At 36.7% G+C, this 25118-nt stretch overlaps 1 protein-coding gene across 5 annotated transcripts in view; it reads right to left on the bottom strand.

Moving 5' to 3' along the window:
* Positions 1 to 194: 194 nt before the first annotated feature.
* TBC1D31 (TBC1 domain family member 31) overlaps positions 195 to 25118 on the bottom strand; it is a 61058-nt gene continuing 36134 nt past the window's right edge. For 4 of the 5 annotated variants that reach the window (XM_061171337.1, XM_061171340.1, XM_061171339.1 and 1 more), the window contains 11 exons: positions 22540 to 22673; positions 22049 to 22228; positions 20682 to 20914; positions 20261 to 20413; positions 19106 to 19241; positions 14803 to 14895; positions 12079 to 12219; positions 10800 to 10994; positions 9831 to 9969; positions 2652 to 2744; positions 195 to 923 (listed from right to left, as the gene is read on the bottom strand). In XM_061171337.1, the coding sequence (XP_061027320.1) occupies positions 790 to 923; positions 2652 to 2744; positions 9831 to 9969; positions 10800 to 10994; positions 12079 to 12219; positions 14803 to 14895; positions 19106 to 19241; positions 20261 to 20413; positions 20682 to 20914; positions 22049 to 22228; positions 22540 to 22673 (1631 nt within the window). In that variant the 3' untranslated portion in view covers positions 195 to 789. The remainder of the gene's footprint in view (positions 924 to 2651; positions 2745 to 9830; positions 9970 to 10799; positions 10995 to 12078; positions 12220 to 14802; positions 14896 to 19105; positions 19242 to 20260; positions 20414 to 20681; positions 20915 to 22048; positions 22229 to 22539; positions 22674 to 25118) is intronic. The other variant, XM_061171338.1, reaches the window with a different exon arrangement.

The raw sequence follows: 25118 nt of genomic DNA, 5'->3' as shown, positions 1-25118 counted from the left end.
CTTTTAGGACTTTGGACAAAAGAGAGCATTTGGCTTACCATAAGGTTATGCTTTGTGCCAAAAAAAAAAAAAAAACAACAAAACACTCGTACGTGCTCTGTGCTGTGTGTTAAGCACCATACCAGGAAAAGCACTATATCAGGAACTTTATATACATGATCTTATTTAATCTTTACATCAAAGACCACGTGCTGTTTCTACTCTCCCTTTAGAAATGGGTTCAGGGAAGTAATTTGCCAAGATGAGGAAGCCGGGAGCAGCCCTGTTGTGGAGCTGAGCCGGTGCCGTCAGGAGAAGAGGAGACAGTGGCCCGGGTGCTGTTGTTGGTACGGCGGATCGCTGACGAGGGGAGGACCAGCTGCTGGGGGCAGGGGGGCTGTCAGGTGGGCCTCTCCTCACTGCTCGTGCCCCGGTGCTGCCGCTGAGTTCAGGCTCAGTCCTGGTTGCACAGCTGTTGAGGTGGTGTCATGTTCTTTATTTCTCCGTTCATCTTTAAAATAAAACCTCACCAACTAAAGTTCCTGAGGTTTATGCTGGTCCTTGCAACCTGAAAGGGCCTAATACAAAGCTTTAAAAGCTTCAAATTTTTTTTTGTTGTGAAAAGTACAATAAGCCACTTACAAGTCACAAAGCACCAGAATTAAGGAGAACACATAATTTTTATACACACATATTTTTCATACAAAAGGTTGATCTTTATAGGAATTTAAAATAAATAATCTGAAAATCAGTGTCACTGATTGCAAAATAGGCATCTCGCTCTTTGACTCTCTCAAGGTGACCAGCCTCCTAAGTAGCCAAAAGATGAGGCGTCTGACATCTGTTCCGAGCCTGGGTGGCGAGTCTCTGGCGGAGATTTCTCACTCTCTCCATAAGATCCCATTCCATGGTGTCCCAACGTGTTTTTCTTTGGTTTAATGAAACTTGAAAACAAAATTTAAAATTAACAACAGTTAATTTTAGCAATGGTATAGTGTTTAAAGGTAAATACGTTGCAAAAAATCAGTAATGAAATGAATATTCTAAAAACCAAACTTCTTAAACAAAAAACCTAACATATTACCTGCCCATGTGATTCCATTTACAAGTCAAATATTTATTCGTTGAATTGAATGAATGCTATTAGAGAACTTATCTGCTTTTGGTTAGCTTTTTTTTTTGATTTGGGAATACAGATGACCTTTTAAATTAGGAAGAAAGCTTGTTTAAGGGAGAATTTGAGTTCTTTGCAATAGTAAGTTTCTTCACCGCGGTGCTTATTGTAATGAGAAAATTCCAAGGTGCCAAAATTAATATTGTGAAATGTACACCATGACCACTTCTCCTAAGGCTTAAATAAATAAATCAAGTGCTTTTTATAGTGGCCAACACAGGGAGAGTCCAGAATCAAGATTAGAGCATTACAATGTGTCCAAGTGTAACAGTCATTTCACATTGATTTAGAGGGGCTAGTAAATACTGGAATTCAAAAAAGAAGCATCTTAAAAATATACTTCTCTGAAACTTAGTTACATATTCAAATAGCTTCAATTTCTGAAAAGTTTTTCCCCCAAGGAATAAAACATTTATACTTCTCTTATTTTGCTGCCAAATAAGAAACTTGCCAAATGTCCTCAACTGGATTTTGAAATTTAGAACTATCTAGTTAAAAAGTTCTGACGTGTCAGAATAGAGAACAGTTGAGAATCTCCTGTCCTTTCATTTGACTTACACATGACTTTTGGTTTAATTCACATCCTGACACAGAATTTAGAGATGCACATAAGAGTATGAGTTAGCAAGGATATTTTACACAACACTGGAACTCATGACTTGTTATCAGGTATATTTCTTATAAAGCTGGTCTTTTGGGGACATTATATACAAATCTGTTCCTCTAAAAGAACTCACATTGTTAAATTCTGCTTCATTTATATGACAGTGTCACTGAAAAAGTTGGTTGAAATACAGTGTAACAGAGTTTCCAGTCCCCTCCCCTCCTTTTAAAAACAAATCAAGTACTTTACTGGGGAAACTGTTAGCTCCTTTATGGGCTTAATGCTGTGACTGCATTTCTGTAAGATGTTTCCATCCCATTCCTTCCAGAAATAAACAAAAACCTCCAGTTAATTAAGTCAAGGGATCAAAAGGCAACTAATCAACATGGAGCCACTTGCCCTCAGCAGTTCTGAGGAGCTGGCCCTGCAGTCCATCTCAGGGCCCAGAGCAGACACATGTTTCCAATGGTTGTTGGAGGGAACTCAGCCCAGAATAAGAGTTGAGAAAATTCAAATATGTAATAGCTTTGAAAACTAATCCTGAGATTTTCTTTTCACGAGGATGTAAAAAAATAGTCATGAATATCATTAATTTAGTTAGCGACGGACTTCTATTGGAGCCTCCAACTCTGTTTTGGGCAGCAGTGCTGGTGCTAGAGAAATAGTCGCACTAATGATATTTGGCAAGCTTTCTTTACTTGGGGTTCGAACTGACCCAGTTTTTCTCCCCAGCTGGAAACTTGAGAATCTTGCTGACTCCACTTTAGGATTTCCATGATCAATGCCCTGGGAAAATGGTCTCAACATGCTACAAATATAACTTAAGCCACAATCTTGCTTAAATATTGCTAAATTGAACATGACAGAAGACATCTTTCTTGTTTGTTGACTTACTCTGTGTCAAGCACTCCATTTCAGAAATGTCTTTTAACTGTGAGGTTCTAGGCAAACAGCTTGAGGCGACCCATTCATCTTGGCACCTGGGCACTATGTTATAAAAGTGAAAAAATAGAATGTTTGGGAGTGGATAGAAAGCCATTATTAATTCCAGACGGTCCCTAGTGAATTAGAGTTGCCAAGGATAAAACGCCCCTTACTTTTCTCTTCTGGGAAGAACGCTGTCACCATTCAATAGGCAAGGGAAGTACAGTCAGTGAGAATTAAGAGCTGAGCTGAAGTTTTGGTAAAGTACTTTAAAAACACCTTTAGCTACAACAAAAAGCCGACAAACAACTGAAAAATACAGGTGTTAGTATAGAGATCCCAAACATTTGTTATTAAATGTGATTAGCAAACCTTCCTTGAGAACAACTGTGAGCTGATCACTACCAGCTTTAACCAGGCAAGGCCTGATCACAATATACAGCAGACCAGAAGCAGCGATAGGCAAGTTTTGGTTTTTTTTTTAAATATTTTTATTTTTATTATTTATTTTGGCTGGGCTGGGTCTTAGCTGCGCCACGTGGCATCTTTAGTTGCGGCATGCGGGATCTTTAGTTGCGGCATGCAGAGTCTTGGTTGCAGCATGCAGGATCTAGTTCCTGACCAGGGATGAAACCCTGCATTGGGAGCACGGAGTCTCACCCACTGGACTACCAGGGACGTCCCAAGCGATAGGCAAGTTTTACCTGGACTTATTAGAGTAGGAAGCATGGCAGCGTTCCACACCTAACCGGTGCCACCTCCTATTTTAACATCACTCCCCTCACTTCAAAATTTATACTCACCCTTCAGCTGTGTTTTCACTGTTTCCTAACTCCTACAGCTTTACATCCAATAAGACATCAGAGTCCTTCTGATTTTTTCATCCTAATGTCACTTAGGATGTCCCTTCCTTTCTACTCCCATCACCAGGATCCAAGCCTCCATGAGTCGGGCCCAGACTGCTCGGCTCACACTGACTCATGAAGATGATGCCTGCCTTTCACCTGGGCTCAAGAGCTTCAGCTAACGGTTTTTTTTGTGTGTCTGTCTTGTGTTTTTTTAAATTAATTAATTAATTTATTTTTTAACATCTTTATTGGAGTATAATTGCTTTACAATGCTGTTAGTTCCTGCTTTATAACAAAATGAATCAGCTATACATATACATATATCCTCATATCTCCTCCCTCTTGTGTCTCCCTCCTTCCCACCCTCCCTATCCCACCCCTCTAGGTGGTCACAAAGCACCGAGCTGATCTCCCTGTGCTATGCGTCTGCTTCCCACTAGCTATCTATTTTACGCTTGGTAGTGTATATATGTCCATGCCACTCTCTCACTTCGTCCCAGCTTACCCTTCCCCCTCCCTGTGTCCTCAAGTCCATTCTCTACATCTGCATCTTTATTCCTATCCTGCCCCTAGGTTTTTCAGAACCATTTTTTTTTTTTAGATTCCATACATATGTGTTCAGCTAATGGTTTTAACTCATCGTTTTAGCTCAATGAGTCATTAAGATAATGTGACTAATTACCAAATGATTAATTTGAACTGGTGTCAGGGAATGGAATATAAGAGTCATCTTAAAATATTTGAAGGGCTATCATGGTGGTAAGCGTAATCTGTATTGCTCCAGAGAATAGTTTGTTTTTTTTTTTTAAATTGTAGTTGATTTACAATGTTGTGTTAGTTTCAGGTGTATGGCAAAGTGATTCACTTATGTATTCTTTTTCAGATTCTTTTGTATTCTAGCTTATTTCAAGATACTGAATATAGTTCTCTGTGCTATACAGTAAGTCCCTGTTGTTTATCTATTTTATATATAGTAGCGTGTATCTGTTAATCCCATACTCCTAATTTATCCCTCTCCCCCCTTTTCCCCTTAGGTAACCACAAGTTTGTTTTCTATGTCTGTGAGTCTGTTTGTTTCATAAATAAGTTAATTTGTATCATTTTTTAAGATTCCACATATAAGTGATATCATATGATTTGATTTCTCTTTCTCTGTCTGGCTTACTTCACTTAGTATGATAATCTCTAGGTCCATCCATGTTGCAAATGGCATTATTTCATTCTTTTTTAAGGCTGAGTAGTATTCCATTGTATATATGTATTACATCTTCTTTATCCATTCATTAGTTGATGTACATTTAGGTTGCTTCCATGTCTTGGCCATTGTGAATAGTGCTGTAATGAACATTAGGGTGCATGTATTGTTTCGAATTAGAGTTTTCATCTTTTCTGGATATATGCCCAGGAATGGAATTGCTGGGCCATATGGTAATTCTCTTTTTAGTTTTTTAAGGAACCTCCATACTGTTCTCCATAGTGGCTGCACCAATCTACATTCCCACCAACAGTGTAGGAAGGTTCCCTTTTCTCTACACCTCCAGCATTTGTTTGTAGACTTTTTTGATGGCCATTCTGACCAGAGAACAGTTTTTAATGAGAGGGTTTACAAAAAGAAAAGCAGGTTCAGCTTTACATAAGGAAGAAGCAACTTTTAAATAAAACACTGGCAGAAAATGGAATGAGGTAACGAGCTCACCAGCTCTATTAGTGTTCTGGCATAGGCTGGATAACCACTATTGCAATGTTGCAGAGATGACTCACATATCAGATCCTTCCAAATCTGAGATCTCACAGTTCCTTGTCTCTCATCTGTCCTCTTAAATCCATCCTGCCCACCGCTGTTAGGGAGGATGAATTAAATGCCGTCTTGTAAATATCAGACAGCCAATGGTTCCCCCCCTTTGCTTATAGCAACGTTTCAAACACTGCTGAGCAGATTACCTGTGAAACTTTAAAACAAAAATCTAGCTTTCCAGTTGTTTTTTTAAATTATTTATTTAATTTTGGCTGCATTGGGTCTTCGTTGCTGCGTGCAGGCTTTCTCTAGTTGTGGCGAGCGGGGGCTACTCTTGGTTGCAGTGCGCGGGCTTCTCACTGCGGTGGCTTCTCTTGTTGTGGAGCTTGGGCTCTAGGCGCACGGGCTTCAGTAGTTGTGGCGCACGGGCTTAGTTGCTCTGTGGCATGTGGGATCTTCCCGGACCAGGGCTCGAACCCGTGTCCCCTGCATTGGCAGGTGGATTCTTAACCGCTGCGCCACCAGGGAAGCCCTTTCCATTTTTTTTAAATCTACGGAATTAAATGTGAGGTCCTGACTATGCATTTTTTAAAAAAAATTTGTAATGTATCAAAAAATTGCTAGTCACTGGCTAACTGTAACAAATTTGAACATATAAATAGTACAGTAAAAAGTGAAAGTTCTTTTTTCTATACTTTTTTGCACTACAACTTGCTTTTTTCCTTCATTTAATGTATTTATTTTAAAGCCCCAAAAGTGATTCTTATTATTTAAAATTAGTATTTATTTACTGAAGTGGTATTACCTGTACCTCACAAAATTCAAAAGGAACAGAAAGGTACAAACTAAATTTCCTTCCTTTCCCTAACCACGTTCGCTGCCCAGGAGGCAAGCCCTGCGCTCTGTCCTCCGCAGGCCGTTCTGCTCTGCAGCCAGGCTGGTGAACAGGGTGACGCCCACTGCTCAGCCTGGCACTGAAGGTCCCCATCACCTACCTTCTTCAGTGATATCTTTAACCATCCTTGTACAGAAGCTCTCTGCTCCAGCTGGCCTAACCTGAATCACCACGACAGGCAAGTCTCTGCCACTGATTAATTACTTTTAACAAGTTCTGTCTCATGCAAGGAGTTCATGGAGGCGTTTGGTTGGGGAATCCACAAAAATGATTATGGGAAAGTGCTGTGTGTGTGTGTACGTGTATGTGCATGTTTCTGGGAGATATCCTCAGAGAGACCCACAGACTGTAAGTGGTTAGAAAATGGTGTAATATAATGTTAGAACTGTAACAAAATTAAAAATCGCCTAGTCTATAATCTTCTCATTTTACAAATGAGGAAATCGAAGACCAGTAAACATTTCTTAATGGGCACAAACGAAACACAAGTGGGTAAATAAACTAACCAGAGGTACACAGCTTACTGACTCTGGCTAAGATTATTTAAACTCTGTCTTCGTTTACCCTGAGGCTGGGACTAGAACCCCGTGTTCCCGACGTCCAGCCCGGGCTCCTGCGCCACGCCGTGAAATCCTCCCTCCCTGAAATGTCCTCCAGTTGCTCTAAGCTCTTCCCTTTCTTCAAGGCCCAGTCACTTTAAAACCTGGTCCAGTGGCCCTACCTGGCAACCAGCATTTACGAATGTCATTAAAAAAATAAGTTTCACTGAGATAATTCACATACCACAAAATTCACCCCTTTAAAGGGTACAGTTCAGTGTTTTTAGTATACTTAGAGTTGTATAATCATCACCACTAATTCTAGAACATTTTCATCATCCCCCAAATAAACGTCTTACCCACCAGTGGCCCACTCCCCTACCCCTCCCACCCACAAACCACTAACCCCCTTCTGTCTCTACAGGTTTGCCTATTCTGGACATTTCATGAATAGAATCATATAACATGTGGCCTTTTGGTCTAGCTTCTTTAACTTAGCATAAGGTTTTCAAGGTTCATCCATTGTGTAGCATGAATCAGTAGTTAATTCCTTTTTATCGCTAAATAAGATTCCATTGTATGGATATACCATATTTTGTTTATCCATTCCTCATTTGATGGATATTTGGGTTGTTTCTACTTTTTGGCTATTATGAATAATGATGATGTGAGCATTCAACGTACAAGTTTTTGTAGGGATATGTTTTCAATTCTCTTGGGTATATACCTAGGAGTGGAACTGCTGGGTCATACAGTCTCTCTACATTTAACCTTTTGAGGAACTGCCAGACTGTTTCCCAAAGTGGCTGCACCATGTCACAGTCCCCCCAGCACTGTTCCAATTCCTCTGATTCTCGCCCACACTTGTTAGTGGATTGCATCCATGCTACTGATCGTGAAGTTGTATCTCATTGTATATATATTTTTAATTTTAATGTTTTCCCATGTGGTTTTGATTTGTCTTTCCCTAACGACTAATTTAAGCTGAACATCTTTTCATATGTGTATTGGTCATTGTATATCTTCTTTGGAAGAACTGTCTGTTCAAATCCTTTGCCCATTAAAAATGTGGACTAATATTTTATAAGACATCACTCACTATTCAGCTTCAGTTTAAGTTTATGGGCCTGGGATTTTAGGGGCAGCGAGGGTCATTCACATTGTCCAGAAGATTCTATTTTCTGGGAAACAATAAGAATTCCTCCCCATTACTAATAAAGATTGACACTAGGCACAAATTTAAATAAACGATCTGTCATTGGCACACTCACCTGTTTCCTACTTCCTGGTGCCTCGCTTCTAGGCTCTGAGTGACAAACCAATGCTGAGCACTTCCAATCAATATGCCATTTTCCTAATTATAGCTGATTATCCTCCAGTTTTAGGATTAAATGACACGGATTTAATCTATACACCCTGATTAAGGCAATGATCAAATCCTTACACATTTGCCTTTTGAAAAATGAATGATTATTAACCAAACTATCTCTCATTGGTGAAATTTAGGAACGTTGAAAAAACGTAGATGGCATGGGAGGAAGACACCATGGAGGCGGAAGGGCCAACATGTAGGAAGACTACGGATGCAGGAAGCTTTTTGCAGTTTCTTTCCTTTTTCAATTTCTAAATTCGTAGGTTCTCCCAAAGTCTCAAATTTCTTTTCTTTCTAATGTTGGGGTAAGTGTGACAGGGTAGGGAGAATTGGCAGCTCCAGTGGTTGTGTCTTCTGTAAGCAGGTTTTAAACGTTTAATTTGTGACATTCTGCTCCCCGCTTCCCCCAAGGGCTCCGGGCGCTATTTGGGACCTAAACCCAAAAGCACGAGAGGTAATGAGGGGTTTCAAAAGCAGCCTAATTAAATGATGATAGCATCTAACCTCTATTTTTGCTTTCCAATTTGTGCACTACAAAAGTAATTACAAAGGTAATGCACAGAGCATTAGTCATAAAAGCCCAAAAGCGGACACAACCCAAATGTCTATCAATTGATGAATGGATAAATAAAATGTGGAATACTCATACAATGGAATATTATCCTGCATTAAAAAGGAGTGAAGTACTGACATATGCTACAACATGGTTGAACCTCAAAACATTATGCTAGTGAAAGAAGTCAGACACAAAGGACCATGTAGCATATGATTCCATTTATATGAAATTTCCTGAATAGGCAAATCTACAGAAACAGGGGTAGACTAGTGGTCGCCAAGGGCTGGGGGGAGTGACAGGAAATGAGGAATGACTGCAAATGGACATGGGGTTTATTTGGGGGTGTGAAAATGTTCTAAAATCGATCGTGGTGATGGCTGCACAACTCTGAATACATTTTTAAATATATGGTAATATAATACTATTGAATTGTATATTTTTAATAGGTGAATGGTATGGCATGTGAATTACATATCAGTAAGGCTGTTATTTTAAAAAGTTAATACATACATTTTATAAAAGACTGAAACAATACAAGATATAGTAAAACAGAAGTTCCCTGTATCTGTACTCTATTTTAGAATTTTAAATTATTATTATTATTATTATTTTGGCAGTGCCATGGGGCTTGTGGGGATCTTAGTTCCCCAACCAGGGATTGAACCCGGGCCACGGCAGTGAAAGCACTGAGTCCTAACCACTGGACTGCCAGGGAATGCCCAAGAATTTTAAATTAAAATTTTGATTTTTCATTGAATGCCACTGTAAGCCTTGCACCAAAACCTAATGTTTGATTAGACCCTATAATAAGTTTCCTTGTGTTACTTTAATAAACTGTTGTTCTGAGGACCAGCTATTGGCAAATCACACATTTTTACTAAAATTAACTAGAAATAGCACTTTGGGAACAAATCATAGTCTAGTACATTAAGGGGATGCCAAGGACCATGGAATAAAACAATTCTACAGGATGGTTGAGAAATTTTTCTTGATTGGAGCTTTTTTTTTTTTTTTAAACAGCCCCACCTCCTCATCCCACTCTTCCTGACCAAAAAGTGGTAACTAGTGATTACCTTTTAGCTGAGCAATAATTTGACTAAAAGTGCCAAAATACATCTCAAGGATTTATCCATGATAAGAGACCATAGTAAATCAATGAATGTGTAACACCATGAAGGGAGAGAGAAGCGTTCACGATGCTCACCTCTACGGTACGGATGTTGAGCATTTTCTAAAGCATCATGTATCTCATTCTCTAGGAACCACCTTCTAGATGCATCTGAAAGAGCAGCAGCTTTCTTTTCTGATTTCAAATGAAAGTCTTTTTCTTCAGCTTCCTCCCACTAAATTCAAATAAATGGAAAAAAAAAATCACATAAAAATTGTGCTAATGCAAGTTCCTATAGTGAAGTAGCCCCTTTTGTTTCCTCTACTTTATATTTCCAAGGCACGTAGGATTTATTTGGTATTAGGGAATGTGGGTGCCTATCTTGGCTCAAGGCTGTTGAAGAACCTTGAAAGCAGAGGCACTTCTGATGTCCCTACCACTCAATTCCTCAGAGTGCCATACAGGTCCCAACTGTCACTGAAATGACAATTCATTTCAATACATTTCAGATCTCAAATCTTATGGGATTGAGTTTTTAAAATTAATGGATGGAAAGGTATCCTTGAGAATGAAAGACATACTCCAGGAAATAGTGCAGAAAAGTTGAAGGGGGCAGTTTTTCTGATGACCTTGGAGCCAGGATACCAACCGTGGACTGCCCACCTCCAGACTTTTCATGTGAAAAAGAAAAATACTTCTATCTTGCTTATAGTTACTGTTATTTTGGTTTTTGTTACTAGTAGCTACATATAATTCCTAACTGTTCAAAGTCTTTTACGTTGCTAGTATAAAAAATTAGGTAAATTAAAGTAGTAATACTATACAATCAGCTAGAACAAATCCACGAGGTTGGGAAGTTGAGACACTAATGTAACTGAGAAAGACCCTTAGTCATTCTTAGGTGGCATCAACATTGGACTTCTCTGAGCACTACCTATTAAAATTAGATCATCTTTAAGATCTTTTCAAACACAAATTATGTGGTTTGATGCTACTGCCATTTGATTATGTACTATTTCAAGATTTAAATGATTAATAACAAGAAGTTTGTAACACCATTCTTACCTTTTCAGCTTCCCCCTCCATCACTGCATTTAATACTTCCATTTCTTTCTTTCTGTTTTTCCGAAGCAGTTTGGCTACTTCCTGGTAACATTCATTTCGGTGTAGATCATCGCATCTTTGTTTATGTAAAGCTTGAATTCGCCAGTCAGTATTTAGACATGCTTGTTCAGCTTTTGCCAAATTTTCTTCAATTAACTAAGAAAAATTCGTAAATTTCAGAAACAAGATTAGACTACATAAAATATGGTATGTCCATTAAATGTATCCAAGTGTCCAGGACAGATGTTCACAACGCTGGTTGCATATTAGAATCACCTCAGTGTTTAAAACAAACTGATGTCCAGGCTCCACCACAAACCAACTAAATCAATCTCTTTATCAGCTGGATATTGGTACTTCTAGAAAGCTCTTCAAGTGGTTCTAATGTATAGCCAAGGTTGAGAACTTCCAGGCTAAGGGATGGGTGGAATTAAACAATTCCCATGTTTCAGTCCTTTGAAAAGGAGTCAGAAGAACCTATTCTTACAGACTGGACAAAAGCCTATAAGGAAAAAAAAGGGGGGAGGGGATATTCTGGGGGGGGAAGCCAAGGGACAGAACAGAAGGTAGGGAAATCTTACACTATTCCTGGCTTTTGGAACAGAGCCAGGCCCTGCCACAGACCCATTTAACATTTCGTTAAAGGGATAATAGACAAAGTTCTATCCTGAAGCCCTCAAGTTCTATTTCCATTCATTTAAGCCAGCATTTCTGAAAGGATACTCCACAAGAAATTCTATAAAATAAGTTTAAGAAAATTTCTTAAAGATTCACAATGTGCCATATCCTCAAATCTGGCATGGAAAAAACCTGACTTTAAGACAGCATTTTCAATACTTGTCATCCCCATTTTATTTAATACTAGTTATAGATATTCTACAGAATACACTTTGGAAATGCTGGCTTATATACCAGGCAGAGACCTGATGTTTTGCAACTAATCCACTCAGGGATAATTTCAGAGACTTAACAATGTAGGGCACTAAAATTTATAAAGTTATTCCCTTTGTGTTTTCTTCCAAGTCTTGAAATTCTCAAAGAGTATAAAAGACACATGTATATGGCTGTCAGTGAAGTAAGTAACCTCTAAATAAAATAATGTGAGTTTCTAGGAACTGTGATAACTGAAGCAAAGAAACAAATTAACTTTACAGAGTTCAATATTAAATTCCTTCTTTTAAAAGAATGGCAGATGGTAATTCCTCCTTCTATAGATACACTAAATTTATCATATTTTTACCTTCTGAGTTTTTTGGTTCTGAGTTTGATCTGTTCCTATCGGTCTATGAAACATGTGTTCTTCAAGATCCACTTTTCGTTTATAGGCATCTGCATCTTCTCTCATTTCTTTTGCAATAGCTTCTTGATTTCTAGTGAGATTCTGTTAAAGAAATCATTTGTAAAAAAAAAAAAAAAAAAAAAAATCACCAATCCATATAATAATGATGCTGGAACACAAAAACGTCTTTGCTCTTTTTCAGAATACCAAAACTGTAATCATCTAATTTTCAAAGTAAAAAGCAAACAGTGGTGACATCAGTTGAAATAAGAGTAAGGACCTCTGAAAATTCTCTCATCTATAAAAGCACTGAGATCACTGGCAAAACAAACTTCTTCAGAACTCTGGAAATTAACTGAAGGCTTACAGCAATCTGGGGAGCATTTATTCATGAAAATGGCTGAATCTTAGTAAGAAAGACAAACTTTATGGCATTTTAAACTTGCATTATTCCTATTCCATGCCACCCGTAAGCTCTGCCATTAGCTTTGAAAATCATTAGCCTGGTAGCCAATGGAGGGGACAAAATGGAGTTGAGGTCCTTCTAACTCCCATTCCCAGAGAACTGTCATCATCTGACTTGGAAGACCCCACTTTCAAGGCTGTTTTTATTTGACCTGACTCATAACTCACCTATAGCCTTTTCCCTGGGGATGTCTGCTGAAAACAATCAGGGGAAACTGTTGAACATTGTGACTGTCCAAGGCAGTGGATCACAGAGCAAACAACGGGCCAATCAAAAAGCTTTGTAGGAAAAGCTGGGGAATCAGATACCTATAGGGGGCTTTGAAATGCCCCAACAGATTCCTGGGACTTTAGAAGGCCGTGTGCATGTGTAAAAATGTGCACGTGCCAAGGGCTGTGTGAAAGCTCAGACCTGAGGAGGTCCTAAGCGCTCAGCTCTGGTGAACTGAGGTTTTGCAAAATCAGGAAGTGAAATCTAAGAGAGTTGTAAACTATCTAACTGAGCTTTGAAAGTGTGCCCGAACATGATGCACACGGTGCCTCTCGGCAAAGACTAGAGGCTTACTGGTTCAAGGGATCTAAGGAAATCTCTGTCTAGTCACCAGGCTACCTGAGTAGAGACTTCAGTGGCTATGCATGACAAAGAATACTTTACAGAATAATTCAGAAAAGTCACTAAGCAAAGAAACAACAAGAAACCCTGGGGAGAGAAGAGAATGTGGTTTCCAGAAATGTCCTATTACTTAAAATAACTAGTTTTCAACAAAAAATTACACGATATAACAAAAAACAAAGTATGGCCCTACATGCTTTAAACAGACATTAACCACATGATCTCCAAAGAAGATAAAAAAATGGACAATGAACATATGAAAAGATGCTTGATATTAGTCATCAGGTAAACAACAAATGCTAATTGAGGAACATTCTACAATATATCTGGCCTATATACTTCAAAAGTATAAATGTCATAAAATATAAAGACAAGACTCAGGAATGGTTCCAACTTAAAGGAGAATAAGGAGACATGACAACCGAAACAAATGGATTAGCTTAGATTTTCTTTTGCTATAAGAGACATTTTTAGGACAACTGATAAAATGTGAATACGGTTTATACAACAGATAATAATATGTTAATTTGCTGATTTTGATAATTGTACTGTGATTATGTAATAAGGATTCCTTGTAGAAAATATACAATGAAGTATTCAGGGGTAAAAGAGCATCATGTCTGCAACTTACTCAAACAGCTCAGGAAAAAAATGTGTGTGTGTATAGACAGAAAGAGAAGGATAATGCAAATTTAGCAAAATGTTAGTATTTGAGAATCTGAGAGAAAAACACTTTGAAATTTTTAGTATTTTTCTTGCCAATTTTCTGTTAATTCCGAAATCATGCCCCCAGGGCCACCACTCCACCTCCCCCGCAGAAAAGATAGTAAAAAATAACCTCAAGCTTAGTTCAAATGAATGAATTCTAATTCAAAATCATAGGAGACTTAGTGTAAATTCCTGGGGCTCAGATTTAGAAAAAGTTCAGTGTAGAAACTTAAAGTTTTGTAGTTATGAATGGATGCTATGTTTTAAATCTTATTTAATGTGAGCAACAAGCAATCATGCATGTTACCTGTTACATATTTTTAATTATCACTAATTTCAAACTCAGTCTGACTTTAAGAGGGCTGAAGGAAGTGAAAACATGGTTTCAACATTAAATAAATGAGTAACATAATGCTTTTCCCCAACAAAAAATATCTACAGCAGTAACAAAGTTTCCTTTTCCAGTGTCTTAGAAACTGAATTATACATGCTAAAGTAGGTACTTACTGATTTGATTCCAGAAGATTTAAATTTAGAGTGCTTTACAGTTCTTATCTGACTTAACCTTGTAGGATCTTTGTGAAGTACTGGGTTAATTTTGCAGTCACTATTACACAGATACAAGAAAACTTAGTAAGTTAGTAAAAGATCCTGAGGCAAAATCTGGGGCTTACATCTGGTGCTTCAGACACTAGACTAAGTTGTTAAGAGAAACATGAATTAAAGAATTACAACAAACTGTGCTTTCAGACATTCTGGCTACCTTACAATCCTGGATAACACTATACTCTTCTTGAAAAAAAACAAATAAAATGAACATTAAAAAACCTTGAATAAATTGTCTAAAAAGAGTTCATACAAACTCTGCTTTTCTTATATTGGCAATTGTTGATTTATACCTTCTCATAAAGTCTTTTTTGTGGTTCGAGTTCCAGACGTCTCATTTCTAGGTCTTTGGCTGTGGCAGCAATTTCTCGATCTCTCATATGTACCTACGGCCAAATAACAAACTGTGAATACCAAAAATAATTTACAAAAATATTTTTTGTTTAATAGATTTAGTAATCTTGTAATATGAACAACCCGCTAAATGCATTTAAAATAATAGGTATTGGGTTTTTGAAACCAGAGTAATTGCCAATCTATTAACATTCACTGTGGAATCTAGAAATAGTGTCTGAGTTAAAGTTAAGCATAATTTTCTAAAAAAGAAAACACAATTACCATATGCTCATCTGCCCAGACTGGGAGAACAGATGGCAGTTCTTTCCATATTACATTAGCCATATTATGAGTTAGAAAAACTTGAGCAATTTAAATTCACAGTGGATAAAAATATAAAATGTTTAATCTTATTCGATATAACATTTATTTAATGTTCTTTTTGATTAAACTTCTATACTTTTCTAAATTCGGTTTGGCAACTAGTAATTTCAAGTTAAAATTTACTGTGGACTGTTCAACCTGTATGTGCCCTGCGTGGACTTAGCCAATTTAAAGTTCACCTTTCTCAAAATTTGATTACTTGGGAGCTTTTCACTCCTATACACTAGAGGATTTGGATCAGGAACTCTTTAGATAGAGACTCCTAGGAACTGTCTTAAATACCTGGCTGCCTAAAATGCTCATTCTTTAGGAGTGAGAATAACATGATATGTGTTTCAGAACAAAACAAAACAAACTATAACTCATGAGGCATCTAACCTAATCATTTCATCCAACCAGTAAACGGTTAATGATTGCATTACTACTTACATGCCTAAGGCAAAATGTTAGATATTGTAGACAAACTATCAAATACATATAATCAGAGAAACAAACAGTAAAAATGAGAGTATAGTGGGATGTGCAAGGACATGCATCCAAGGAGTAAAAAAACCACGGACTGAAAACCAGTTCAACTTAAAGAGGTTCCTGAGAAAGCAGTTAGCTCAAAGGTGGGGATACTTGAGTTGATGAAGCAAGAGTAGTTATAATGCTAAGAGGTGAAGGAGACGTTTGGCATAGCAAATAATGCTTTTTAGGAATTTCAATTACAGAAGCTCTTTTGCTCATGAATTTTCAGAGATACAAACAGCTATGTACCAGAGCAAAACAGATCAACTTTGCTTGCTACTAACAGATGTCTGTGTCACTTGTACATGTCACTTTGGACTCAAGCAGTCTTTCCTGCTGGCGCCTGAACGGTGAGTAGAGAAGCTTCTGCTATTTAGCAGGGTCAGAGCTCACGATCAGACCACGGAGATGGAAGGGCAGGAGGCTGGAAGGGGAGGCAGAGGCTAGACTGTGCCACTGAAAGGACTTGACAGGATTCTTTCACCAAAAAACTGCCTTCCACTATCTCAAAGGGGTTTGGAATAAAGAGATCAGACAGAGTTCTAAGCCTGTATTACTTTTGGAGAAGAACATAGATTTTCTAGAATAATGAATTATCAACCTCATTTACTAGATGAGATAGTTAAAAGAAATCATGGATTTAAAAAATCAATTTAAAATTAATTGGTTTTAAACAAAACAAAGTATTATCTCATGCTATAAAAAGAGATAACAGATTATTAATATAGATGAATGAAAATCTTAAGAAAAATTTAAATATTTACTACTTTATCAAAAGCAAGTTTGAAACTCCTTAATTAGTTTACAAATTCAATGCAATCCTAATAAAAATGCCAATAGGATGGGGGGGGTTCAGAGAGACAGAGGGAGAGATAAAATTTTCAAGGTCTATTTGAAATGATAAACATTTGAGAATACTGAAGAAAACTCTTTAAAAGGCACACTAATTGTGGTAATTAGGCCTACTAATTAGTAAAACATTACACAGGTGTTATTCAAACAGTGTGGTACTGGCTTAGGAATAGACAGCAAAGGAGGAGATCAAGTTTATAAGGGAACTGAACATTTAATAACCATCAGCTGGCAAAATGACTGCTAATAGTCAACAAATGCTGCTGGGAAAACTGACTTGCCTTTGGAAAGAAGTAAGCTTGGTTCCTAACTCATTCCTTACATTCAATTTTCAGACACATCAGGGTCTGGCAAACTTTTCCTGTAAAGGGTCTCAGAGTTAAACACTTTAGGCTTTGTGGGACGTAGTTTGTGTCAGCTATTCACCTCTGCCATTGTAGTGCGAAAGCAGCCAAAGAAATATATAAACAAATAAGTGTGACCGTTTTCCAATAAAACTGTATTTATGGTCACTGAAATTTGAATTTCATATGTTTTTAAAAATTTAATTTTCATGTCATGTATTATTATTCTTTGATTCCGATTTTTTTTTAACCACTGAAAATGTTAAAACCATTGTAACTCACGAGCCTTACAAAACAAGTGGTGGGTCAGATTTGCTGGCACACAATAATCTGCTGACCCTTAGGGACTTCCCTGTGGCACAGTGGTTAAGAATCCGCCTGCCAATGCAGGGGACACGGGTTCGAGCCCTGGTCCGGGAAGATCCCACATGCCGTGGAGCAACTAAGCCTGTGCGCCGCAACTACTGAGCCCACGCTCTAGAGCCCGCGAGCCACAACTACTGAGCTCGCATGCCACAACTACTGAAGCCTGTGCGCCTAGAGCCCATGCTCCACAACGAGAAGCCACCGCAATGAGAAGCCCGCGCACTGCAATCAAGAGTAGCCCCCGCTTGCCACAACTAGAGAAAGCCTGTGCGCAGCAACGAAGACCCAACGCAGCCATAAATAAATAAATAATTAATTAAAAAGATAATCAAAGATTAAAAAAAAAACAGAAAACTACAGAACTAGAAGAAAATAGGCATAAGTGGTAACATAACCTTAAATGGGAAGGTTAATAAACATGACAGAAAACATAGAAGTCATAAAAAAACTAATGAAGTTGGTTATCCAAAAATTAAAATATTTTACATGATGAAAAAAAGACACTGCAAACATTCTTAGAGTCAAACACAGACCGAGCAAAACATTCTCAACAGACAAACGGATTAATGCCCTGACCCTACGCTGTGAGGCAACCACTATAGCCACATATAACTGTTGAGTCACTTAAAATGTGATTAGTCCTAATTGAGGTGTGCTGCAAGTATAAACTGACTACTAGATTTCAAAGACTTAGTACAAACAAAAGGTAAAACATCTCAATGACAGTGTATACTAATTACATACTGCAAAGATAATTTCAAATATACTGAGTTAAATATTATTAAAATTAATTTCACCTGTTTCTTACTTTTTAATGTGGCCATTAGAAAACTTAAAATTACCCATGTGGCTCACATCATATTTCTGTTGGACATTGCTGCCCCAAATGATAAAAGAGCCTGTGTAAATTGGTAAGAAAAAGAGTAACTTGGTAGAAAAATGGAGAAACGATTTAGATATGCAATTTTTAGTTCTACAAATGAAGATAAATAAATGAAGAGACAGTTAACATCACTAGCAAAAAAACCAAAAAAATCAAAAAACAAAACCATTTTTCACCTATCACCTATCAGACTGGCAAATATTAAGACTGATGCACTCCAAATTGACTAGGGTATCGGTACTCTTATATTCTTAAAATACCTAAGTGGATTCACTTTTGGAGGACAATCTGGCATACCTTGGAATTTATTCAACAAAAATATGTGTGCAACTACTCAAAGATCTGTACCGAGAATGTACAATCTAGCAGTGTTTCGTACAGCAGAATACTGCAAACAACCTAAATGTCCAACAGCAAGGATTAGTTAAGTAAACTATGACATGTCCATATAATGGAATACTATGCAACCATAAAAAAAGAGAAAGATATATAACCATTTTAAAATAATTTATCTCTGGGGATGAAATGAGAGAAGAGTGGAGAAGGTCCATTTTAACTTCATATATTTTATAATGGAAATCTTTTTAGACTAGTGATGTGTAAATTTTTATATTAAAAAGGAGCATTTCCCTTCACAGTTAACTTCATGGTTAACTGATACTTCTCTAAAAGAAACAGTCATCAAGGACACTCATCCACTTGACTCATTTTCCTGGCATTTCTAAAATATTTAACCATTAATGAAATATAAAAGAGAATAAGAATAGCTGGGGGCGGCGGTGGGGGGGGGGAATTACATAAAACTAAAGGGGCTATTTAGTATCCCTTGTGAACTCTAGGAATAATATTTAACTTGAAGGTGTTCGTTACAGTTAAATGGGAGTTAATGGAGATAATGTATGAGAACTAAGAATAATAAACCTGTCTCTCAATTTCACCCTCCAGTCTTCTTAGCTCCATTTCACGCTCATCTCGCTGAGGCTGCAGGAGATGCCTTCTTGCAGCATCTTGTAAGTGCACTTCCTTTACTTTCAACTCTCTTTTCACAGCAGCTAGTCTTAAACACAAAATACATCAAGAAGAATAAATGAAATCATTTCCCAATATATATTTAAATGGAAAAATACTATGTTTCACAACAATGAAAGGCCTGCCACCGATTTTGGTCCGCTTTCCCAATTCAACTGGTGCCATCATAACATGGGTTTTTATAATATATAAATGAAAATGCTCAATTACAAAACAAGCCTGTATTCATGAAAATGACAAGTCCACATGCAATTGGCTATTTCTTCATACACAAAAATTCTCTTTAACAGGTCTACTACTCAGATCACCTCAATACAATTAATATCCTTTATCTGAGAAAAGAAGGCCCCAAAATACTCTGATGTTACCAAAGATTATGTATGCTTATTCTTTTAGAATTTTAGAAGGCTAATGGCTCAGTTCAGTAATTTTTTTTTTAACTCACACCAGAAATCTGTTTCATAAACTCCTATCCAAAAATAAGAATCAACAAACATTTACAGAAGTGATTTTCCCAACAATCAGCCTTAGTCTCAATGCTTATCCCATAATCTTAACTAATTTAAACCTTTTGCCTTATTAACGTATTATTCAATAAGCATTTAATACTTCTTTCCCTGTCCTCCAAAGTATGAAATGCACAATGAGACAATCATTTTATGTTTCATTTTCAGGTCGCACAGATATGTTTAAAACACAATTTAAAAAATTATACTCCACTAAAGACAATTTACCCAGCACTGTGTTGCAAGGCACTTCTGCCCACTGTAAAAGGTACCTTAGATCTTGTATCACTTCTGAATAATCAGAGCAAGTTATATTACACTCAGTATAGCTTTAGAATTACATTTTACTATATGCCAATTTTTTGAAAAATGTATTATAATTTCTTTTTATTAGCTTAAACATTTGCTTAATGGAAATAGCAGAGCTGGGTAATACTATTTAAAGTGAAACTGTATAAAATTATATATAATTTCATAATAAAGAAATAAAAATTATTAAAATAACTCAGATGTCCAGCTTTTTTCAAAGTGTTAAACATACTTCTGTCTTTGCTGTGTCATCTTCTCCTCCTCTTGTAAGAGCATTTCTCTCCTTGTTTCTTCAGCTTTACGAAGCAGTTCCTGTTTTTGGTACCAACCTTCATCTTCAACTCTTTGCTGGTCTACTTCAGCTTGCATGTCTTCAACTACCTGCCTAGAGTACATAATATTTATTATTATAACAACACGCAAATAAGAAAACTGAGTAATTTAAGTCCAAGAACAACCAAAACACAAAATGTATATACCTGATTAACATGTAATTGTTTTACTTCCATATGCAAGAATATCTTTAAAGATATTTCCATCCTTCAAACTCTAATTTTATACAACTTAATAATTTACATGTCTTTTTCATAAACATTTTGTTTATATTTATAATAGATTTTGTTTTTATCAAAGAACAACCATTCCATGATTACCTCTCTCTTAAGGGATCCAATTCATCATTCCTTATTCTTTCTCGTTCCTGTGTCTGACAGTCCGCAATAAACTTTGGATATTGATTAAATACTGGGTATTGCCCTTTTGTCAGTGCCACAGAAACATCAAGCACGCTGTCTGGATGAATATCAGCGGGCGTGGTATCCATGAGACGATAAACTTCTCTAATTACAGCACTTATATCCAGGTTATTACGATGGTGAAAAAAAAACTGTAAGAAAACTTCGTGTTTAAATTGAGATTTACCTAGTAAAGCAATTAAGGTAGAGCTAAAACGAGTTTAAACATGTAAATGTGAATTTATCTTTAAGAGGATTTTTTTTTTTGCCAATTCACTGAAGCGTTTCGTAACCCAAGTTTTAAAATGAAGATCCAGTTTCATATTTTAAAAAATAAATTTATACAACCATATGATGAAATTTTGAAATAAAACTTTTAAAATTTTAACTCAAAATGAAGGCTTCCTTTATCATAGAAGACTGCTTCCACAATGAAATAAATTCTTCTACTGGAATTTTTTTTTCTTCAAAATCCAAAAAAAGTAAATTCAAACCTAAATTAGCCTTTGAAAATAACCTTGATTTTTAAAAAATACCTGACATGTTTCCACATTATCTTGTTCTGCTGGCAGGTCCAAATTCTAATATATATACGCACATACATACATATATGTACGCATCTTGTGAGCATGAAGTAAAAATAAAGTTTAATTTGATAGGAACCGCAAAATAAGTAACAAACAAACAAAACCAACTTAATTCATCCTGTTACCAAAAGAACCTCTCCCTTTAAAAACTACCTCTAGGGGCTTCCCTGGTGGCGCAGTGGTTGAGAATCTGCCTGCCAATGCAGGGGACACGGGTTCGAGCCCTGGTCTGGGAAGATCCCACATGCCGCGGAGCAACTGGGCCCGTGAGCCACAGCTAAAAAAACAACAAACGACCTCTAATGCTTTCTTTCAGTCCCTGTCCTCAAAATTCTCATAGTTACCATTCTGCATGTGTAATAAGCATCCAGATTATCACAGACCAGTTGGGTCCCTGATAAGATCATGCACAGAATAAACAACTACCCAATTGTTAAACATCCTTTAAATAGGCAAAAAGCACACAACTCCAATATTATCATGATTCTTCTCTGAAGCTATGATTTTAGGACTAGCAGTCAAGCTATAACTGACTACAGCTACGTGAGGGCCAGGATGCAGTGGTATAACTTATTCTCCGCTATATTCTTACCACCTGGCACCAGTACCTGACATATAGTAGGTACTCAATAAATAAATGGATTTTTAATGGAAATAAATGAAATTTGAGAACCACTACTTAAGAACAAGGATATGTACCTCAAAATCATCTTTAAGATTACAGTTGAGCAAAGGAGCTCTAGAACATATGTTGTAGGCCACAACAGTCATCAGGAGGAATGAAGGATGGTTGGAAAAGACATTATCGAATAATTTTAGCCACTCCTCTCTTGTCAGTACTTCCGAGAACACAGTTTCAAGAAGAGGCCATGCATACAGCTAAAAAATAAGAAAAAATGTATTAGTTCTTGAGGGAAAAGTCATAACAGCCATTGCTAATATGCTCGTTTGGTTTAGATACTAAAATCATTATATTAAGAACATAATTACGAAAAGAACTACCCTAATTTGGGCTCTTCTTTACAGACTTTCAGGAAAGCAGTTTAATGAAGAAAAAAAATGGAATAGTATTAAAAGTATAACAGTAGTATGTTTATTATATTCTTTCAAGAAAATACTGTCTTATTTATACCAGAACCAATGTTAGCTTCCAAAATAAGTTGTTATTCTAAAAACCTTACATTTCTTACCTGGGAAGTTATATCATGATTTATGAAGTGTTGCAGGAGTTCCTTGTCATGAAATGCCAAAACATTTTCTATCATACTAAGAATATTGATAGGAGGATTAGGAAAATATTCAAACCAGTGTTGACACCAATTGACTATGAAGAAAAAAATTGAAAATTTACCTTTACCTTTCTATATCATCAAAGAGCTTTGCAGTTCTTAAATGTATCCACTCTTTATATCCTCAACATGCCCATTAATAAAGAAAACATAACTCTTTAAATTCTAGAACAATAGATTTTAAAACTCCATCATGTTACCGTAGTATTTTAGGTTTATAGAAATATTCCCGTTTCTTCAGAGCAGTCAATGAGAAAGTATCAACTAAAACAAACAAACCTTCCCAAAGTATTCCTGATGGTAGCTATAAGGCTCTGGTTCCTGCTGGCTTGTGTGCTGCATGTATTTAGATTTCTCCTGGTTAACAAAATGACCCTCCTAAAAAAGGTCCCTATTTAAGTCTTTGATAAAATGTGATCAATGTTAAACGGCAATCTCCTCAAATCTACTAAAATTCATACCTAATTAAAGAGTCCCATTTCTAGGAAAAGAGTGTTCTATAGCCATGGTAACAGGCAGTCACCAGGACTGGTTTTAAATCTAACTGATGAATGACAACTTGTTTCAGTAAACTTGACTTTGAAAACCAACCAATCAGTGACAGCCGCAGCAGTGTCCTCTGAAAGTCAGCCAATAGAAAGCAGAATCCATTCCACTGAAGAGGCTTCTAAGGCTGACTTTAACTCACTCTCCCTTAGTAACCAGCACAACCCCCAAAACATTCTTTTCCAAAAACCCTAGTAAGATGATCAGTTTCATTGCTCAGTGAACCTATGTCTAACCACCACAACTTTCCGTAATTATTAAATTCAGATTTTTTATTTTAAATACTGAGCTGGGGTTTCATGTTTTGACGATAAGATCTTTCTCAAATTAGCAAATGGTCTGATCAGAATATTGGATTACATATGGTTTATTCCATTATTTCATTTATGACTTAATTATTAACTCAAATCTAAATACTTAAGTCATAAATAAAATCTTGCAAAGACTAAGCTTTAAAAGAAACATTTCAGCTTCTTTAACTGCTGCTCTTAATAAGTTAACTTTAACAGAAAAATCCAACCTCTCCTAAGTACGTACCTATGATGTCCCAGACACTGCTAGTTTTGGGAATTTTAAAACACCACACACATACACAAAGCCCTCTTATATTTAATCTTCATCAATAGAACAACTGTTTTCAATTAAGCAAGAGGGAAACCCTGTTTTATACAGTAAATGTCTCCTCTTGTATTCTGCTAGGTGCCACCACACAGAAGTATGGGTAGAGGACCTAGAGACAGAATTGACTGAGAGCAGAATAAAGGGGAATGATCATCGCGTGGAGGTCCTTCACTAAACCTGAAGAATTTCCTCCTGGTTATAAGAGGAACTCTAAAGAGTGCTTAAAAATGACTTTTATAAACGTATTCCAAATTATACATAGAAGTAACTACATTCCTTCACAATTTCTTCTTGGCCCCAACTAGACTGTAACCTGAAAGCCAAAACAATGGCTTATCCCAAAGCAGGGCTAACATTTAGTTGAAGCTTAGTTTACTGAATAAAACTAGTTTGAGACCCTTGATGAAAATGCATAGCTACTCATGCTGACTGTCATGGATCTTTTAGATTTAGATTTCAGTTTTAGAAGAGAAAAATCAATTTCCTTAGTATATAACCATACGTAGCTATGTAACAAGATTTTACTGGAAGTAAAAGATATAGTTGTGCATGCCTACTCTAAATTAGATATAATCTGCTTTTTTTTCTTTCTTGTGGTAAAATATAATTTGCCTTTTTAACCATTTTTAAGTGTACCATTCAGTGACGTTAATTCTATTCACAATGTTGTGCAACCATCACTATTTCCAAAATCCTTTCCCAAACAGAAACTCTGTACCTATTCAGCATTAACTTCCCATTTCTACTTCCCCAGCCCTGGTAACCTCTAATCTACTTTCTGTGCCTATTTGAGAAATTTCACATAAATCTGTCCTTCTGTGTCTAGCTTATTTCACTAAACATGTTTCCAAGGTTCATCCATGTTGCAGCAGGTGTCAGAATGTCATTGCTTTTTATGGCTGAATAATATTCCACTGTATATATACAGATATGGTTTCTCCATTCATCTGTTAATGGATATTTGGGTTGTTTCCATCTTTTGGCTATTGGGAATAATGCTCCACAAACATATTTGTATACAAGTATCTATTTGAGTCTCTGTTTTCAATTTTTGGGGGGATATCCCTAGGAGTACAACTGTGGGGTTATATGGTAATTCTATGTTTAACCTTTTGAGGAACCACCAAATTGTTTTCCACAGTGACTGCACCATTTTACATTTCTATCAGCAATGTACAAAGGTTACAATTTTTCCACATCCTTGCCACCACTTATTTTCTTTTAAATTATAGCCATCCTAGTAGGTATGAAGTGGTGTCTCACTGTGGTTTTGATCTGCATTTCCCTAATGACTAATGATCCTGAGCATCTTT

Source organism: Eubalaena glacialis, chromosome 17, assembly GCF_028564815.1.
Source record: "Eubalaena glacialis isolate mEubGla1 chromosome 17, mEubGla1.1.hap2.+ XY, whole genome shotgun sequence".
Taxonomy (NCBI): domain Eukaryota; kingdom Metazoa; phylum Chordata; class Mammalia; order Artiodactyla; family Balaenidae; genus Eubalaena; species Eubalaena glacialis.
This window is presented reverse-complemented; position numbering and strand designations above follow the sequence as displayed.